The 20,079-nt window shown below is 39.6% G+C and overlaps 1 protein-coding gene across 1 annotated transcript in view; it reads left to right on the forward strand.

Annotated features, from left to right (window-relative positions):
* LOC145403635 (uncharacterized) overlaps window positions 1–20,079 on the forward strand; it is a 75,310-nt gene that overhangs the window by 42,054 nt on the left and 13,177 nt on the right. Inside the window, exons 5-11 of the mRNA XM_080275313.1 lie at window positions 12,279–12,407; window positions 13,294–13,449; window positions 15,561–15,691; window positions 16,290–16,395; window positions 17,304–17,431; window positions 17,801–17,993; window positions 18,560–18,730. Coding sequence (XP_080131439.1) covers window positions 12,279–12,407; window positions 13,294–13,449; window positions 15,561–15,691; window positions 16,290–16,395; window positions 17,304–17,431; window positions 17,801–17,993; window positions 18,560–18,730 — 1,014 coding nt within the window. The remainder of the gene's footprint in view (window positions 1–12,278; window positions 12,408–13,293; window positions 13,450–15,560; window positions 15,692–16,289; window positions 16,396–17,303; window positions 17,432–17,800; window positions 17,994–18,559; window positions 18,731–20,079) is intronic.

Raw genomic sequence — 20,079 nt, forward strand, 5'->3', positions numbered from 1 at the left:
ATATATATATATATATATATCATGATCATCAGCCGTTTGAGTATCCACAATTATATATATGATCACATTGCTATCAGTAGGAGGCATAGAAGTTCTCTGCTAGATGTTCATGTTAAACGGGGAGCGGATATTGGTAGTGACCATCAACTCAGCATTGCAAAAATAAGGTTTAAACTTAAAAATCAGAAGAAGGAAAAATCTGGTGTTGGTAGATACGATATTGTTAAGCTTAGAAGGGAAGGAGAAGAAAAGGAGGAATTCAGATTAGAATGCAGAAATAGGTTTTTGGTGTTGGAAACGTTGGAAGAGGGGGAGAGAAGTGTAGATGAGATGTGGGAGGATGTGAACAAAGTTTTGCATGAGACTGCTGAATGTACGATTGGAAGGAGACATAGATTCAGAAGAAAGAAATGGATATCAGAGGAAACGTGGGATATGATAAAAAAGAGAGGTGAGGCTAAATTGAGGAGTGAGATGCAATGCGTTGATGAACGAGAGATTGAATTAGCAAGAGCTGCGTACTGGAGTTTGAATTCAGAAGTAAGAAGGTTAGCTAGGAGAGATAAATGAAGATGTGTGGATGAAAAGGTTGCAGAGACTGAAATCTTAATAAACAAAAATGATGGACAGAGTCAAAGAATAGCATATGAATCGATTAGAGAACTGAGTGGTAAGGCAGGTAAACGCAAGGAAATACCAGTTAGAGACAGGGAAGGAAATTTATTGACCAAAGATGGAGATATTAAAAATAGATGGAAAGAGCATTTTGAGACAGTTCTTAATAGACCAATACCACCAGAAGAGGATATACCGTCTGCTCAGGAAGATTTAAATATAGAAACAGGAGAGTTGAGGCTTGCAGAAGTGGAGAAAGCAGTGAAACAGTTAAAGAATAATAAGGCACCAGGGGAGGATGGTTTATTTCCGGAAATGTTTAAAGTGGAGGGGGATAGATTAATAATGATCTTGACCAAGCTATTCAATAAGATATGGGTGACGGGGTTACTACCATCAGTTTGGAAGAATGGTGTAATTGTTAAAGTTCCGAAGAAGGGAGACCTGAGTGAATGTGGTAATTGGAGGGGAATCTCTTTGTCACCGATAGCTTTGAAAGTTTTCAGTAGAGTGTTGTTAAATAGGTTGGAGCCGGTGGTTGAGGGTATTCTGAGGGATGAACAGGCTGGTTTTAGAAAGGGACGTGGTTGCAATGATCAGATCTTTATAGTTAGGCATTTGATGCAGCAAGTTAATGAAATGAGAGTACCGTTAAGTCTTTGTTTTGTTGATTTTGAAAAGGCTTTTGATAGTGTTTCGAGAGAGACTATGGGGAAGATCATGAGACATTATGGAATACCAGAGGAGTTTGTGAGGGTCATTATGAACATGCATGAGGACACATTTTGTAAAGTGATGGTTGATGGTTGTCTGAGTGATTCGTTTGAAGTCAAGTCCGGAGTAATTCAAGGTGGTGTTCTATCGCCTTTACTATTTATATTGGTCATTGATTACATTATGAAACGCGTTGGAACAGAAACCGGTGCAGGTATACTTTGGGGAGAGAACAGGAAACTTTTGGATTTAGATTATGCAGATGATATAGTTTTGATTTGTGATGGGCCAGAAGAGATGCAGAGAGTGTTGGACTGTTTGGTGAGTGAAGGTCGCAAGGTGGGTTTGGTTATTAATTGTGGAAAAACTGAAATAATCAATATGAATATGGAAAATGCACAGGAATGTGTAATTGGAGGTATGGTTGTAAAGCAAGTTGATAGGTTTAAATATTTAGGTACTTACTTAGCCAAGGATGGTTCTTTGAACTTTGAATTCGAGGAAAGGTTAAAGAAGGCTAATCAGGCAATGGGAATGCTTAAAAATATTTGGAATAATAACAATTTCTCTGTGCATACAAAAATCAAACTTTATAAGGTAATGGTTAGGAGTATCTTAATTTATGGACACGAGTCTTGGTACAGCACAGTGACTATGGAAAATAAATTCTTGGTGTTTGAAAATAAAGCACTTAGAAGAATATTAGGAGTTAAGTGGTGGGAAAGAATACCAAATTGTAGAATTAGAGAAATAACGGGAGTGCAGCCGATCGATGAATATGTTAGATTCTCACGATGGAAGTGGCTAGGACATGTGTATAGGAGACAGGGAATAGTACGAGGTACACCAGGGTGGGTGGCACTTGGTAGGAGAGGTAGAGGAAGGCCAAAAGAGACGTGGGTGAGGACAATGAGACGGGAAGCTGGAGATGAGTGTTGGGGAGATCTTGAGGAGTTAGCACAAGATAGGATGTGGTGGTGTGAGTTCATCGAGGCCCTATGCATCCCCGAGGGTGCCACAGGAAATGATTGATTGATTGATTGATATATATATACAGTAATCCCCATACTATCTGGATGCCCGCTTTCCGGACACCCCACTTACCGGACATTGTGGGCCTGGACTTTTGGAACCCAAAAATGGCTAGAAAAACAGAAAAAAAATCCCCCCCAAATCCAAATTTTTTTCCCACCCGTAATTTGAAATTGCCGCACGGCGCCGAACAGCTGCTTACACCATGGCCCTTTCACCCCTTCCTTCCTCCCTCCTCCCTCCTTCCCTGTCAGGGTTGCCATTTTGGTATTTTTCATTACCTATTGTGGGCCAATTTTGTATGATAAACAAGATGGAGATGGTGGATTGTTTGCTCTCTCTGATTAATCTGCTACCCTACATAGTGTGATAATAATCAACATGCTGTTAACTATAAGGAGAGTGATTACATGTATTTCCACTTGTATATATAATTAGTGAAGAATAAATGCTAGCTTTACGAATTTGGTAATGAAAAGTTAAATTTGGTAATGAAAATTGAGGAGTTTGGTATTGTGGCTGTTGCGATCTGGGAACTCTGTTTCCCCGTCATCAACAGTTACTGCCTAACTTCGATCGTGAGTAGATGCTTATCGCAATGTAAGTCACACATGCTCGTTTTTTGTGAATAAACAGTGAATAAAATGCAATACCTTACCACTAGACAACTCGGGAATTTACAGTGTTGTTCAATGTTATGAAATTTGAACTTAGAATGCCAAGGATCAACTGTGGAGTGGAAATTGGCGATTGAAACTGGCGGTTGAAACTGGCGTGATGCAGTTAAGAACAATGTGCAGTGTTAAACAATTATAACTCACAGTGCAAAGAATTAAGTGCTGCACAACGCTGGATTACTGAACGAGCTTCAAAAGCATTTTCACCACTGCCAATGCCTTAGAGAAGATGGCCATAGACGTGCTGTAAGTACCCTGGCTGAGGAACAGTCACTTCTAATTCCTCATTCTTTGGTTCTTTTTCATTTATTTTATGCTTTATGTCCATTATTAGTGTGAATAGGGTCTTAAATAGGTTTAAATAGGTGCTATGCATGTCCGGTAGGGAGTTATTTAGGTGGCTTTCAAAGTTAGGCTGGGTTAGGGACCTTAAGTACCAGTCCAGGAGCCAGGGGCCCACTTTCCTGACGAGACCACTTTCCGGACATGCCTTTGGCTCTGTTACATCGGGTAGTAGAGGGATTACTGTATATCTATCTATCTATCTATCTATATGTATATTTATATATATATATATATATATATATATATATATATATATATATATATATATATATATATATATATACAATATATATATATATATATATATATATATATATATATATATATATATATATATATATATATATATATATATATATATATATATATATATATATATATATATATATATATATATATATATATATATATATATATATATACAATATATATATATATATATATATATATATATATATATATATATATATATATATATATACAGTATATGTATACAGTAAAATCTCAAATTTCGACAGTTTAGAATTCGATTAATCAAATTTCGATGCATTGTGGAGTGGTCTGCCTACCTTACTTTTCGATGCAAATTCGCGAATTTCGATGCTCTCAGGGCCAGACTCCAACCAAAACAAGCAAAGATAATATGTTTGATGCAAACCACAATGCTAGAAGTGAAGGTAATTTATAAGAAAAAGTATTAACCTAACCTAATATTGTATGTAACGTGCTCTCAAGGCCAGACTCCAACCAAAACAAGCAAAGATAATATTTTTGATGTGAACCAAAATGCTAGAAGTGAAGGAAAATTATAAGAAAAAGTATGAGCCTAACCATATGTGGACATGCATTTCACTGCAATTTAGTTGTATGTATTTTCTCTGTATTTTCGTTTTAACTTAACTGTTTCAAAATGGCAAGCAGGAGTGGTTCTTTGGGTAGCAGTGGTGATGTACGAGAGCAGCCTGGCACCTCTAAATCTTTGCAGCCAATGGAGAAATGACAGTACAGGAAAGGGCAGAAATACACTAAGTATACACTCGCTGACAGTATGGCAATGCAATGCAGAACTACAGTTACTTAACCACAATTATAGTTCATAAAGTTTGCAGGGGGTGTGGGGAAATAATCATGATTTTAGGTAGTTAGGTTTGGAGGCCCCAGACCAAAACTAATATTCCCCATAAGAAGTTCAGTTTAAATTTCGATGTTTCGAATTTAGATGCAGTTTTGGTATATTATGTCCATCGAAATTTGAGATTTTACTGCATGTATATATATATATATATATATATATATATATATATATATATATATATATATATATATATATATATATATATATATATATATATATATATATATATATATATATATATATATATATATATATATATATATATATTGTTACATAGCCTATGATTTAATCTTCCTTTATATAATTCTAACGTACAGTATGCTGCATGTTTGATCACGACTCGCCTCGTGGCTTCCATAGTGCGTGTTCTACCTCACTCCCCCCTTCTCCCCCTTATAGTAGAGTAAGTCGTTCTTTCTGTTGTTCAGAGCAGGAGTGTCAACTCTTTGTTCCCTATGGCTTCATTTGCGTGTCCTTCTTACAAGTTATCTCAAGCTCTGCCGGCCCCTATATAATGATCTCAGTCTCTGCATTAATTGCCACTTAGATCTACTCCTCATTTTGTTCACATCTCTGTCCTCCCCTGTACAGTTGTTATTATTTTTGTGAGTGCTCAGGAAGTCTCCAACCATCTAGCTGCTGTGTAATTTGAGTATAAGTGTTATTACATTTTTTTCTTGTACTGTATAGCATAAGGTGTTGATTCGTAGGCCTGGTAAGATTTTTGTGATTCATGTGGAGTTTTTGATGTCAGCCATTATTGATAATATTTTGTATCTGTAACAATATATCTTGCATTAACTGAGCATTATCCGGTTTTCTCATTTTATCAGGGCTGACTTAGATAAATTTACTTTTGCTAATTTCGTGTTAATAGAGGCTATTGCAGTTAACCATATATTTAACCTGTTTTTTTTACCATTACATTATCCTTATGAGTCCTGAATGTTTAGTTGTTAGTTTGAGCATTAAACTTTAACTTGTAATTTTACCTAACTCTTTTGTTTTGAACCTGGAAATTTGCGGGACAGTAGTGATTTTTAGTATTCTCACTTGAACTGTTCATTATCTCTCTCTGTTCCGTAACATAAATTTGGTGACCTCTTATCAGGATATTCAGGATATTATCATAAGGATATTGCTTGATATTTTGTGACTGTGATTTATTCATGATGTCTACTATTACTACTCTTGATGAAGCCAAAGATTTTTTGTCAAATGTGCAAACAGTGTGTGATGTAGAAAACAGAACAAAGAATGAACTTAAGCTTGTTGCTCAACAATTGGGAATTGCTGTTCGCTCTCATCAGTCTAAAGATCAAATTGTTGACATGATTAATAAAAGCTTGTTTAATGTAACTCCTCCAGATGAGCAAACGCAGACTGAAATAGCTAAGTTACAGCTAGCCCTGCAGGAGGCTCATGCTAAGGAGGCTGAGTTTCAGGCACGTTCTAAGGAGGCACAGGCACAAATTGAAATTGCTAGGATTCAGGCAGACCATGAGTATCGCATGAAACAAGGTGGAACTGGATCATCTAGCTCTGATAATTTCGATGTGGCTAAAAATGTTAAACTTGTCCCTCTTTTTAATGAATCTGATTTAACAAAGTATTTTCAGTTGTTTGAGAGGGTAGCTACAGGTTTTAATTGGCCCAAAAAGTATTGGCCAGTACTCCTACAGAGTGTTCTCACCGGTAAAGCTCAAGTAACTTATGCATCTTTGCCTCAGGATCAATCTGATAATTATGATGTAGTTAAGAGCTTGATTCTTAAGGCCTATGAGCTTGTTCCTGAAGCCTATAGAGTAAAATTTAGGACAACTTATAAGCAAGATAAGCAATCCCATGTTGAGTATGCAAAAATCAAGGAAGATCTGTAAGAGCAGTGGTTAAATTCTAAGAATGTAAATTCTGATTTTAATAAATTTAAGCAGATGATTTTGCTGGAGGACTTCAAAAGGTGTATTAATAAAGATGTAAGCCTATATCTTGATGAGAAAAGAATAGATAATTTGTCTGATGCTGCAGTTTTAGCTGATGAATATGTTCTCACTCACAAGAGATATTCTAAAGAAAAGAGGAAAGCTGAGAGTAAGTACGTTGCCTCTACTCAGAGTACACGTAACAGGAAAGAGAATAAAGATGATGTTTCTCAGGAAGTAAATACCAGCTCCACCTCTAGATTTCAGAAAAGTAAATGTACTTATTGTAGTAAGCTTGGTCATACTACGGAGAAATGTTTCAGGAGACAGCGTGATGTGAACAAAAAGGAGTCTTTAAATATTCAGTCAATTGGTCTAGTGTCCACCCTTGAGAGTTCCCAGAATTCTTTAACTGAGTTAACTGAACCTGCTTTGAGGGGTAAATTAAATTCTCATGATGAAGCTCCTCTTTTGAGCAGTAACATGGGTGACACTCTCAAGAGTTCATGTGCTAATTTCCTGTCTGATGGTTTTGTCAGTCCTCTGGACAGTAATAACAGGAAATCAGTTACAATATATCGTGATACAGGTGCTTGCCAATCCCTTATGCTGACCAGTGTTCTAGGCTCTAATGTTAATTCCTCTGATGAAACTGTAATCTTACAAGGTGTAGGGAATAATTACTTCTCTGTCCCTCTGTGCAGAGTGAATTTAGAGTCTGGTTTTGTTAATGGTTCCGTTATGGTTGGGTTGGTTGAGACACTCCCAATGTCAGGTGTAACTTTCTTACTTGGAAATGATATTGGTGGAAGTCAAGTGTGTCCAGCTCCTCAGTTGTCTAGTGAACCAGTGACTGCGACCCAGGATTGTGATATCCCTGATGTGTTCTCTGCCTGTGCTGTCACTAGGGCTAAGTCTAAAGTTACTGGTGATTTAGAGGATAATGATGATGATCATGTTATCCTAGCTGACACTTTTCTTGCTAATTTGGACCACTCACCAGATGAGGCAGTACCCCGTAGTGTTGATAATTTGTCTCGTCAAGAGTTGGTTGAGTTGCAGGTTGCTGACCCTGAGTTGAAAGGTCTAGTTAACTCTGCTTGCAGTAAGGAAGAGTCAGCTGGTGCTTCTACTTGTTATTATATAAAGTCAGGAGTACTTATGAGAAAGTGGAGACCCCCAACAGCATCAGCCGACTGTGAATGGGAGGTTGTACATCAAGTTGTCATCCCTCGTGTTTGTAGGCAGGATATCATTAGAGTGGCTCGTGATTCCAGTTTGGCAGGACACCTTGGAGTGAGGAAGACTGTGGCACGCATTTTGAAACACTTCTACTGGCCAGGTATCTTCAGAGAGGTTTCCTGGTATTGTAAGTCTTGTCACACCTGTCAAGTTGTGGGGAAGTGTAATCAGACCGAAAAGGTTGCACCTCTAGTTCCCATTCCTCCTTTTGAGGCGCCATTCACCCGTGTGTTGGTGGATATTGTGGGCCCTCTTCCCAAGACTTCTTCAGGATTTTCTTATGTGTTGACCCTGATTGATATGGCTACTCGTTATCCTGAAGCCATTCCACTTAGAAATATCTCAGCAAAGAATGTGGTTAAGGAAATGCTAGGGTTCTTCACCAAGTTTGGTCTGCCCAAGGAGGTACAGTCAGACCGGGGAAGTAATTTCATGTCAAATGTTTTCAAGCAGTCTCTGAAAGAGTTGGGCATCACCCAGATCACGTCTTCAGCTTACCATCCCCAGACCCAAGGAGCGTTGGAGAGATATCATCAAACACTCAAATCGATGCTCAGGAAATACTGTTTGGAACATCAGAAAGACTGGGATAAAGGTCTTCCATTCGTTGTATTTGCCGCAAGAGAATCTCCAAATGAATCACTGGGCTTCTCACCCTTTGAACTACAGTTTGGCCATGAAGTAAGAGGACCCCTTAAGCTACTCAAGGAATGCTGGCTGTCGGAGGAAGATGTCGTCAACCTGCTGGAGTATGTGATGAAGTTTAAAGAACGGCTGTCCACTGCTTTACAGCTGGCGAGAGAGAATTTAGGAGCTGCTCAGAAGATGAAGACTTGGTATGATAAGAAGTCCAGGTTACGCCACTTTCAGCCAGGAGATCAGGTTTTGATTCTGCTACCGGTTCATGGGCAACCTCTTCAAGCCAAGTTTAGTGGTCCTTATTTCGTGGAGAAGAAACTCAGTGATGTCAACTATGTCATCGCCACACCAGATCGTAGAAAGAACAAGCAACTTTGTCACATCAACATGCTAAAGTTATATCACAGGCGGGACGAAAATAACCCAGTCTGCACTGTAGCTGTTCCACCCGAGTCTGCAAGTGAAGTTCTCCCATGCAGTATGAGCCTGAGTGATAGTTTGGGGAAGAATCCTGATATCATGAATGATCTCCAGACTAAGCTTTCTCATCTAGCTCCCGAGGAAAGGCAGGAGTTTTCGGCATTACTGCAGGAGTACCCGCAAGTGTTCTGTGCCACTCCAGGAAGAACCACTGTGTTGATGCATGATGTCGATGTTGGAGACGCAAAGCCAATTAAACTGCCTCCTTACCGTGTGAACCCAGTGAAAGTTCCTCTCATCCAGAAGGAGCTTGGCTACCTGTTGGACCACAAGATGATTGAGCCCCGTCAGAGCGAGTGGAGTTCTCCTGTCACTCTAGTCCCTAAGCTAGGTGGGTCACAGCGGCTTTGCATCGACTACAGACGTGTTAATCAGATAACCAAAACAGACACTTACCTTCTCCCTCGCGTGGAAGATTGCATAGACAAGATCGGAAAGGCTAGGTACATAAGTAAGTTTGGTTTGTTAAAGGGATACTGGCAAGTACCTATGACTGAACGTGCTAGGGAGATTTCATGTTTTGTAACACTAGGAAAGACTTTTGCATGTTCTGTAATGCAATATGGTATGAAGAATGCACCAGCCACTTTTCAGAAGCTCATGAATGTTGTAACAGTGGGTTTGGCAGGGTGTGTTGTTTATATTGATGATGTACGGTATTAATCTTCAGTGACAACTGGAAAGATCACCTATGCCATGTCAGTAAATTTCTTGAGCGTTTGGTTCAGGCTAATCTTGTAGCTAATTTATCAAAGTGTGAGTTTGGTCAAGCTAAAGTTCAGTACCTCGGGTACGTAATTGGTGATGGACACGTTGTACCACCAGGAGCTAAGGTTCAGGTTATAAGTGATCTTCCCAGACCTAAAAGTAGGAAAGAGCTACAAAGATTTTTGGGAATGGTAGGTTATTACAGGAGATTTGTTCTTAACTTTTCAATTCTTGTATCACCACTTACAGACCTACTGAAAAAGGGAGTTAAATTTGTCTGGACCGATAACTGTGAATCCTCTTTCAGTAAACTTAAAGCTATCCTATTAAGTCAGCCAGTGCTCGCTACTCCAAATTTTGCTAAGCCTTTTAAGATGGCTGTTGACGCAAGTGATACAGGAGCTGGGGCTGTTTTGCTGCGAGAGGATGATCAGGGTATTGAACACCCTGTATCTTATTACAGTAAGAAGTTCACTCCACCTCAAAAGAACTACTCAACTATTGAGAAAGAGCTTTTGGCCTTGATTTTGGGTTTACAGCATTTTTCATTTTATTTGTGTTCTGGTTTTGACCCCATAGTCATTTATACCGATCATAACCCACTGAAATTCCTTAGTAAGTTTAAAGATAAAAATCAGAGATTGACAAGATGGAGTCTACTTCTTCAGGAGTATTCATTAGACATACAACATGTCAAGGGGAAAGAAAATGTTATTGCTGATTGCTTATCTAGACTTTAGACAGATTGTTTTAGAGTAACAAGAAATTTCCTTTGTAAATTTCTTTTTCTTTGTGGGAAGGTGTTACATAGCCTATGATTTCATCATCCTTTGTATAATTCTAACGTACAGTATGCTGCATGTTTGATCACGATTCTCCTCGTGGCTTCCATTGTGCGTGTTCTACCTCACTCCCCCCTTCTCCCCCTTATAGTAGAGTAAGTCGTTCTTTCTGTTGTTCAGAGCAGGAGTGTCAACTCTTTGTTCCCTATGGCTTCATTTGCGCGTCCTTCTTACAAGTTGTCTCAAGCTCTGCCGGCCCCTATATAATGAGCTCAGTCTCTGCATTAATTGCCACTTAGATCTACTCCTCATTTTGTTCACATCTCTGTCCTCCCCTGTACAGTTGTTATTATTTTTGTGAGTGCTCAGGAAGTCTCCAACCATCTAGCTGCTGTGTAATTTGAGTATAAGTGTTATTACATTTTTTTCTTGTACTGTATAGCATAAGGTGTTGATTCGTAGGCCTGGTAAGGTTTTTGTGATTCATGTGGAGTTTTTGATGTCAGCCATTATTGATAATATTTTGTATCTGTAATAATATACCTTGCATTAACTGAGCATTATCCGGTTTTCTCATTTCATCAGGGCTGACTTAGATAAATTTACTCTTGCTAATTTCGTGTTAATAGAGGCTATTGCAGTTAACCATATATTTAACCTGTTTTTTTTTTTTTTTTTACCATTACATTATCCTTATGAGTCCTGAATGTTTAGTTGTTAGTTTGAACATTAAACTTTAACTTGTAATTTTACCTAACTCTTTTGTTTTGAACCTGGAAATTTGCGGGACAGTAGTGATTTTTAGTATTCTCACTTGAACTGTTCTTTATCTCTCTCTGTTTCGTAACAATATATATATATATATATATATATATATATATATATATATATATATATATATATATATAGAGAGTAGAGAGAGAGAGAGACAGACAGACAGACAGACAGAGCGCTCCACTCTGACCGAAGGGTCGGAGGATCGAATCCACCCAAGGGTCACACTGGTAGACATCAGGAAGGGCATCCGGTCATAAAATGCTACACGTTCCAGTCCAAAGTCCTGTACCTAGAGTCAACGCCTTAGCCCTTTGGGGATACCTGGATACAAACCTTTATATTTATATATATATATATATATATATATATATATATATATATATATATATATATATATATATATATAATTTGGTTTTGCGTCAGGTATCCCCAAAGGGCTAAGACGTTGCCCCTGGGTACAGGACTTTGGACTGGAGCGTGTAGCATTTTATGACTGGATGCCCTTCCTGATGTCTACAAATGACCCTTGGGTGGATTCGATCCTCCGACCCTTCGGTCAGAGCGGTGCGCTCTAACCCACTGAGCCAATATATATATATATATATATATATATATATATATATATATATATATATATATATATATATATATATATATATATTGTAAAGGTGGATCAAAAAGACTACACCAGCCAGATAAACAGTTCGTCGACTGTGTTGGATAATGGCTGTCAAACACTTGTCATACGCTCCTCCGTACATAATTCAACCAACCATCCTTTCCATAACACTGTTTCGTTACTAACAGTATTATCTAATGTTAATCTCTTGTAACGGCTCAGTAGTTCCATAACATTCCTTCGTGACAAGCATCAATTTTTGGTATGACACTCTTGTTACTTTTCAGTGGCAGCATAACACAGCTGCTTTGCTGCTTTTCCATGGCACTTCTTCTTGACTAGCAACATACATCAGTGTTAATCTCCTGTTACAGCCCAGATGGAGGGATAACCAACTTAGGCCAGGCTAATATGGAGAGATAACAACAATGACTTACTACACCAAAAATTTATAATTATCATCTCAGACTTTTCATCACCACCACTACCACTATCCAAACTATTTCTCCACATACGAGTATACATTAACTCAGAAGCAGTCTGCCGAAACTGTCTTGTGCCTTTCTTATCGTTTCCATAATTCTGTCTCAGGACGAGGTCCGAGCCAACACTGAGGACTGGAGTGCCCTGGGGATGCATGGCAATATGTCTGGCCCACTGGTAGTCGAGGGAACCTTCAGTATGGACAGGATGATTGGACCCCCAGGTGATGGCAGCCTGGTGAGTAGTAGACTGAAGAATTTGCTTTAGCCTGACGAATATCCATAACTCCTTTCAACTCAGATGATGGCAGGCTGGTTAGTAGGGCCAAAATAATATACCGGTATACTAGTCAGACAAAGATCCTCCTCACTTTCAGCTTAGTTGGCGGCAGGCTGGTGAGTAGTACGGCATTTGTTTTAACTTGACGAAGATTTCTAACCCCTTTCAGCTCAGCTGATGGCCAAGTGTAGTCAGACTGGAAGGTTGATTTGAGTAGTAACAGTGAGATTAATTCCTACCTCATAACTCAGTCTCATCGAATTTCATGAAACCACGAATTAGTATTCAAGGAATGGGAAAGTGAAAACAAACCGACTACAATTCACTGTTCGAACCTCAGTTGACAGCTTATCACGTGACCATGACCAAAGACAGAGTGATAGCATTTCATCAAAACCCAAGAGGTTGTTATGGCGATGGAGTGACCTTCTCCATTCAGTCAAACATTACTGTTTACCGTAAAACATAGCACGGGTGGAACAAGAAAATGCTATATAGAATTGGTTATGGATGATTCATAAACCGTAATAAAATTAAAATAACATTTTGTGCATTGCAGCATACTTAGTCTTTGAATGTACCTTTCTAACTATATTCACTTTTGAGAACAGAATATATTTGCCCTTCTTTATTTACTGTAAGAACAGACTACAGTATATTGACTCTGAGATCAAACCACAATTCTCTTTTCTTCATTTTAGTCGAAGTGCAGATGAGTAGGCTACGCAGTTCCATACTGAATTGGTCGGTGGTGATTCTTTGCTCAGATGAGATACTATTTTAACATCATTTTTTACTTTGAGTAAATACTATATGGCAATTCTTCCTCCTTTGTTTTAACCAGAGCAACGATGAATGCGTGAACCATTACTTCCTGGTGAACACGGCTGCCTGTTGGAATGGCATAGCTCTGGGCTCAATGGACGTGGCACGCAAACACGTCACTCGCAAGGCGCACGCAGACGTTGGCATGCGAGTGTGTGACTACCCCACCATCCAGGTCGGTGGGCAGGCGATTATATTTTTATCTGAATGAAATAGTTGATAGGTAATATGTAGCGCGTTTGTGTGGATGTTAATGCCTGTGAGATGTGGTCAGGATTCCGATGGTTTGAGTGGTGAATGATTGTGTGACCTTTTTTATTAGGCTTACTAGTTCTCCTTCTGTTAGCTTTTTGCTCGAGCTCTGGACCTTATCTCACACCATCCTTAGGTGAGAAACGTCTGGATGATGATGATGATGACGATAAAATATTTTTGTTTTGTGGGGATGGTGGCTTAGTGGTAGAGCACCTGATTCGAGACCGAAGAGTCGTGATTGCTCGCCACGCCCGGCTAGGCTGCCCTGCCGGGAGAGGTAGCTCTCTCCTTTCACTTAGCTGGTTGTAGCAGCCTTGGCTCAGTGAGTTAGAGCGCTCTGACCGAAGGGTTGGAGGTTCGAATCCACCCAAGGGCCACTGGTAGACATCAAGACGGGCATCCGATTATAAAGTATTACACGCTCCAAAACCAAAGTGCTCTACCCAGGGGCAACGCTTCAGCCCTTATCGAAAAAAGAGGACACGGCGTAAAAAAAAAAAAAAAAAAAAAAAGACTGCTTAAGGGTCATCAACCCCTTGCATTTGGGTAATTTCCTTGTTAGTTTACTTTTGCTTCTAAAATTCAGTTTTATTCGACTTACGAAAAACCTATTGTACTGAAGGTTGTTTGTCACGACAATATCCATCCAGTTCGAAAAGTCACTCCTGAGCCGAATCGAATCATCTGGAGACCGCAAGAGTGAAGAATATCTAAAGAGGGTACACATCGAGCCGAAACTGCTGCCGCTGCTGCTGCTGCTGTTGCTGCTGCTGTTGGTGCTGCTGCTGCTGTTGTTGTTGTTGTTGTTGTTGCTGTTGTTGTTGTTGTTGCTGTTGTTGTTGTTGCTGTTGTTGTTGTTGCTGTTGTTGTTGTTGCTGTTGTTGTTGTTGCTGTTGTTGTTGTTGCTGTTGTTGTTGTTGTTGCTGTTGTTGTTGTTGTTGCTGTTGTTGTTGTTGTTGTTATGAACGTAGTCTTGTCGGAAACGTAAACACGGTGGACTGCAGGCTAAATTTGCCCTTTGCAGTCCACGATCTTACTTTCGGGGGACAGGGAAGTAGATGAGATACTTTTGTTCCTGGCTCATTTGAAACTTGAACCCGTTGGGCTGCAGGATTAAGATGCCCTTCTGAAGTTCACTATTCTCCTTGAGGGGAATAGTTGGTACTTGTGGGATGTTAGTATAGCCAGGCAGTTGAGTCGCCCAGTTATATTAATGCCTTCTCCAGCACCAAACAGTTGTATCTTGTCAGTAAACAAGATTTCAAATGGGTATCATTCTTCCAATGAATGGCATCACCCGATTGAAGGAGTTAGGGCTGTGTTGTAAGGACCATCAGAGGCTTCATAAGACCTCTCCCTTAGTGATCTAATTTGCATAATACATCTAACACATTCTTCTGTTGTCAACATAGTTGCTTCAAACATATGGAAGTGGATAATAAAGATGTTATGTGAAGATGAAGCCGTTAAGGAAGAAGTATTACGAGATCTCCGAAACAGTACAGAATTCTGAAGGTTACTGAGGTATAAATAGGCAAAATAACTCGTCATGGAAGAGGTGTTACGGAGTATCTAGAGCCACTTGATTCCGGTCCTTAATTCCCTTCAGTGTGATGACATGTAAATGTAGTCTATTCTTGCTACCTCCGACAAAATGGTAAACTTTAGAGAAATCATCTGTAGTGACGGGGTTAGAAAGTCTCCATCAACTGCATCACAACCTGATCTCTCTCTCTCTCTCTCTCTCCCTCAGTGAAATAAGAGAGCTTGAAGGCAGCATAATAAGTCTCCGGATTGAGGGATAATTGTCTTCTCTCAGAATTATTGAAGTATAATGTGAAAACTAATTCGATAAGGAAGGAATGTAACAAACTCTTCAATACTACACAGAATGCGACTCCTAGCGTTTTTTTTTTTTTCCTCCCAGGATTACTTGTTGTCATCAGTAACATACAATAGAATAAGCTGCTACGGAAAAAGTGACACTGAGATTTCCAAAGCATCTTCTGACCCTAAATTTTTTCCTCCCAGGATTACTTTGGTGAGGCCATGTGCGATGTGACCGCCTCTCGTGCGATGACCTTCATGGTGGCCGATGCGCTGGACCAAGTCACAAACAACAACGACTGGTCCATATATAAAGACCTAAAGAAGACGGCCAGGCAAGTGACAGTTATAATCAGAGTAGCCACGCATTACCTACTTATCTTTTCATCTATACCCTTTTCACTTTACTTGACCTAAATTTACCAGTGTTTGTCAGTGCGCCGGACCAACTCACAAACAGTAATGATTAATCCATATTTAAAGACCTCAAGAAACAAGCCAGGCGAGTAACAGTTATACTCAGTTCATCGAGTTGTACCTTTTCTGTCTATGTATTAATTTGGCCTTTCTGTACTCTGTCCACTTTAAGTTGGCCTAGATTTGCCATCTCGCCATCTCAGTCCATCTCTAAAGACATCAAAAAACAAGCGAGGCCAGAAAGAGTTTGAATCAGTTCAGCGAATCCTCATCTCTGTCTATACCATTTTCATTTGAACTTGACCATGTGTACCAGTGGAAGGGACAAACTCAAGTGCACCGACGAATGGTTCGTGTTCAAAGACATCAAGAAACAAACCGGGCAAGTAGAGATGTTGTCATTTCAGTCAGTTTTTATCTGTTTGTGCTTCTATACACTGTCCACTTTAACTTCCCTTAAAATTCCCTTGATCGCCAATTGGACAATGTATAATAATTTTTAACGTCTATACTCAGGGCCCCCCTGATGTACTGGGGATTGCAGATCAAGTTCACGGCAGCAAAGGTGGTGTCTCATGTGACTGATACCATGATGCAGGCCACTGGTGGATCTGGATACAAGGTGAGGATGTTTTAAAATTGTTTACTGAGTGGTTCTCGACGTGGCACCCCAGGGAGCCTTGCCATATTTCTATGGGACCATATAGGAAAAATGGTACATTAGAGGGGCACAGTCAGCTTCTGAGGGGGCCTTCTAGAACAATCTGCTAAGCGTATGATCAGTTTTTCAAATCCTTACATTTCATTCTCTGTGCTAATTTCAACATCATAAATATTGAAAACTGCTATAATCTGGAATATATAGCAATGAAACAGTTTGTATTAAGTGAAGTTTTATATTCACGAGAAACAAACCTTATTATTAAAAACACTTTGAGGTGGGAATGCCTGGCAGCTCAAACACATTCAATCAACGTAAGGTTAGTCGCTATACTGTTTTCAACGTGGACACTTCATTACATTTGATTACTATTGTCTAACACAAGGTATGATTTGAAAGTTAGATTCAAATTTATTCATTGCTTATCCATCTAGCAGTGGCCATGGTGGGAGCCACAGAGGTAAATAAAGCACAGAAGCGGACCATGAGCGAAAAAAGATTGAGAAACCCTTGTTTGGATTATTATACGTACATTACCACCTTGTTCTACTCTCTAATGCAAGTTAACTGATACTCTCAGTCCTTCATGTATGCATTAGGGCATCTCTAAGTGTCTTCCTCAGTCTGTATTTCGCTCTGTCTGTAACCTCTGGGCTTTTAAATACAGTGTCCAGGTATCTCTAAGTGAATGGAACTTGAATTAGGGTCTCTTTTGTTTACTTTTTCCCGGAAATAATAACTTTCAGGCCTGCAGCCTTTTTTTCTCTTTCCATAAAATATCCTTTATTCCTCAAAACTGAAGGGAAGCAATACTTAGACCACCCCGTTACACTACAGCATTGTAATTACACCCCCGCCCCTCTTGCCAGACCGATCTGGGTATAGAGCGGCTGCTGAGGGACGGGAAGGCAGGCTGGGTGATGGGGCCATCCAATGAGGTGATACGCCAGATGGTGGGCAAGACGGTGCTCTGTGGCATGGATGCTTTCGACATGTGGTAAGATTTTATAGTCAAACATTTATCGCTTGAATATTTGGACGTTTTATATCCCATACTGAACTCTGGTGAGCTTCCTTCCGCCATTTATCGTTAAAGTTGTCCGTAAGCTATCCTTCAGCCATTTATTCCTTGAATTTGTCTCTAGTTGACATCATTCAGACAATTAATTGATTGAATTAGTACCGATAGCAGCTTTGTTCCCCATATTTGTTATAATAATGTCGGGTGAGTATTTAGTCGTCCTCACCTTCGCTGAAAACGCCGCATTTGTGTACTGCACTGCACCACAAGCAAGAGAATCTAACTTGCTATGTGTGTGCTTATATGTTTAATATAGACACCTCTGAATCTCCTTAATATTAACAGGGAACAACGAGCTAATGAGCGAGTTATTCACCATGAGGTAAAGAAATTGAGTGTAGCCGAGAAGAAGAAGCTGGCACAGTTTCTATTGGAAGATGTGGAAACTGAGGAAAAAGGTGGAGGAGCCAAACATCCTTTCCAGGAAACTGACTTTGAAAACCCGTTCAACACAAGCCCACCAGCTGTGAACGACAAAGTATGCACTGATGAGTGTTACGCTTGTATGCAGTAATCACTCTTTTAGCAGAGACCTTATAGTTTCTTGTACCTGAAATACACCTTACTAGACTATACACAACTGTGACAAATATTAATTGTGTGTACACAATGAATAATGCACTGCGTTAATCAAAGCTGTTACTGCTTCATAACTATCGAAGCTGTTAGTGCTTCATAACTGATATCTGGTCTTGTAAACACTTTAAATCCCACTGTCAAACAATTACTGAAGTAACATTTTCCCATCCGTAGCTGCTCAACCCATTAGGATTCATCTCGATGAATCTTACAACTTTGTTGGACAATGACACATTATGATTAACTGAATGATATAATAACTGATGAATCCACACATACGTATATAGATCATGTAATCCTCTAACTGAAAAATGGGCAGATTGATGATGTAGATTGCTTAACTTACTGAGAAACATGTGATTAAGACATGATGTAGATTATATTAGTCACTGGCCAACAGGTGATGATAAATGGTGGGAAATGGGTGAATAAGACATGATGTAATTGTTATTCACTGGCCAACAGGTGATAAAGACAAGTGATGGGATAAGTCACGCACCTGCCCTGAAGCCTGACAAATGGTTGCCTTTGAAGCTGCAGTCGTACCATGATGTGAGCGACAAGATGGGATCCTTCGTCTTCGCGCTGCCCAGTGCTACGGATCACACGGGCTGTTATGCTGGACAGTATGTTTCGGTGCGTACACTGCCTAACTATAATGCGTTTATTTTAACTTGACAAAGATGTATAACCACAGCAGATTCGATGAGCACAGTAACAAACTATGGTGGATTGACTATAACCACAAAAGATTCCTAACACCTTTCATCTCGGGTGATGGCCAAGTGAAATCAGACTGGAAGGGCTATGAGGACTTTGCTCATGGCTGAGTGTTGTAAAACTGGATGGTTGACTGAGCTAGTATCCAGTAAAATTCATTTCTATTTCATATATACCGTATGTAGAGTATATGATTCCACATCAGTAAAGATGTACTGTACTTTATGGTGTACACAAAAGTGATCCTAATGTGCGTGCAAACACACACACACACACACACACACACACACACACACACACACACACACACACACACACACACACACACACACACACACACACACGCACACACACACCAAACTCTTAGCCTGTCACACACAATATTTTGTTCACCACAGCCATTTTTAAATCACTCTTTGACAATTTCAAGGTGGGACGCAGATCATCCGGTCGACGAATCTGGTTGTTAGACTCTCAGAAGAAACAAGATCGAAAATGCCTGTAGTGCTTTATATATACCCATTTCTAGCCACCTTCAACATACAGTGTGAGGTCATTTGGCATAAAATGGATTTCACTTTAAAGCTGAAATTCTTGTGGCGGCAGTATACATCCCCACCTCATCAACCTCAAGTACCTGGAGACTTTACCTGCAGGATTTGAGGCCTGCCAGTATACATCTAAGTTAATAATGTCAGAATTAAGTTTACTACCATTACCTAATAATCGTTGATGCAGTATTTGCAAAGACGGACCGACCGATGAGAGAGAGAGAGAGAGAGAGAGAGAGAGAGAGAGACCAACTTATCGGCATATTCTGACTTTTCTCAGTGGGCTTATTTCTCTCATGTACCTAATTCATTGTATGGGACTAATTTCACCATGGACTTATTTCTTATGTATCTAAGTTACCCACAGGGACCTGATTAGAGCCATGGACCTATTTTCCTCATGGACCTATTTTTTAATATGAACATAATTTATCCCAGTGGAGAAGCATGTAATTCCTACATGGATTTATTATGCTCATTAAACTTATGTCGCTGCGACAGTAATGACTTATACAAGATTCATCGTCGTGAAAGAGAGCACGTTTTACAATTCCGAGCACGTAAGTCCATTTTCGGCTTCATCTACGGGTAATGTCCTCCACTGTGTATTTTCTCCCTTGGACCTATTTTCATCTGCTGGACCTAGTTTTCTCAATGGACATAAAATAATTTCCCCTGGTTGGACCACATTCCCCTATGGACCTGTTCTTCCTC

The sequence above is a fragment of the Coenobita brevimanus genome, chromosome 61, assembly GCF_032717465.1.
Source record: "Coenobita brevimanus isolate Jiangsu-jjx chromosome 61, ASM3271746v2, whole genome shotgun sequence".
Classification (NCBI taxonomy): Eukaryota; Metazoa; Arthropoda; class Malacostraca; order Decapoda; family Coenobitidae; genus Coenobita; species Coenobita brevimanus.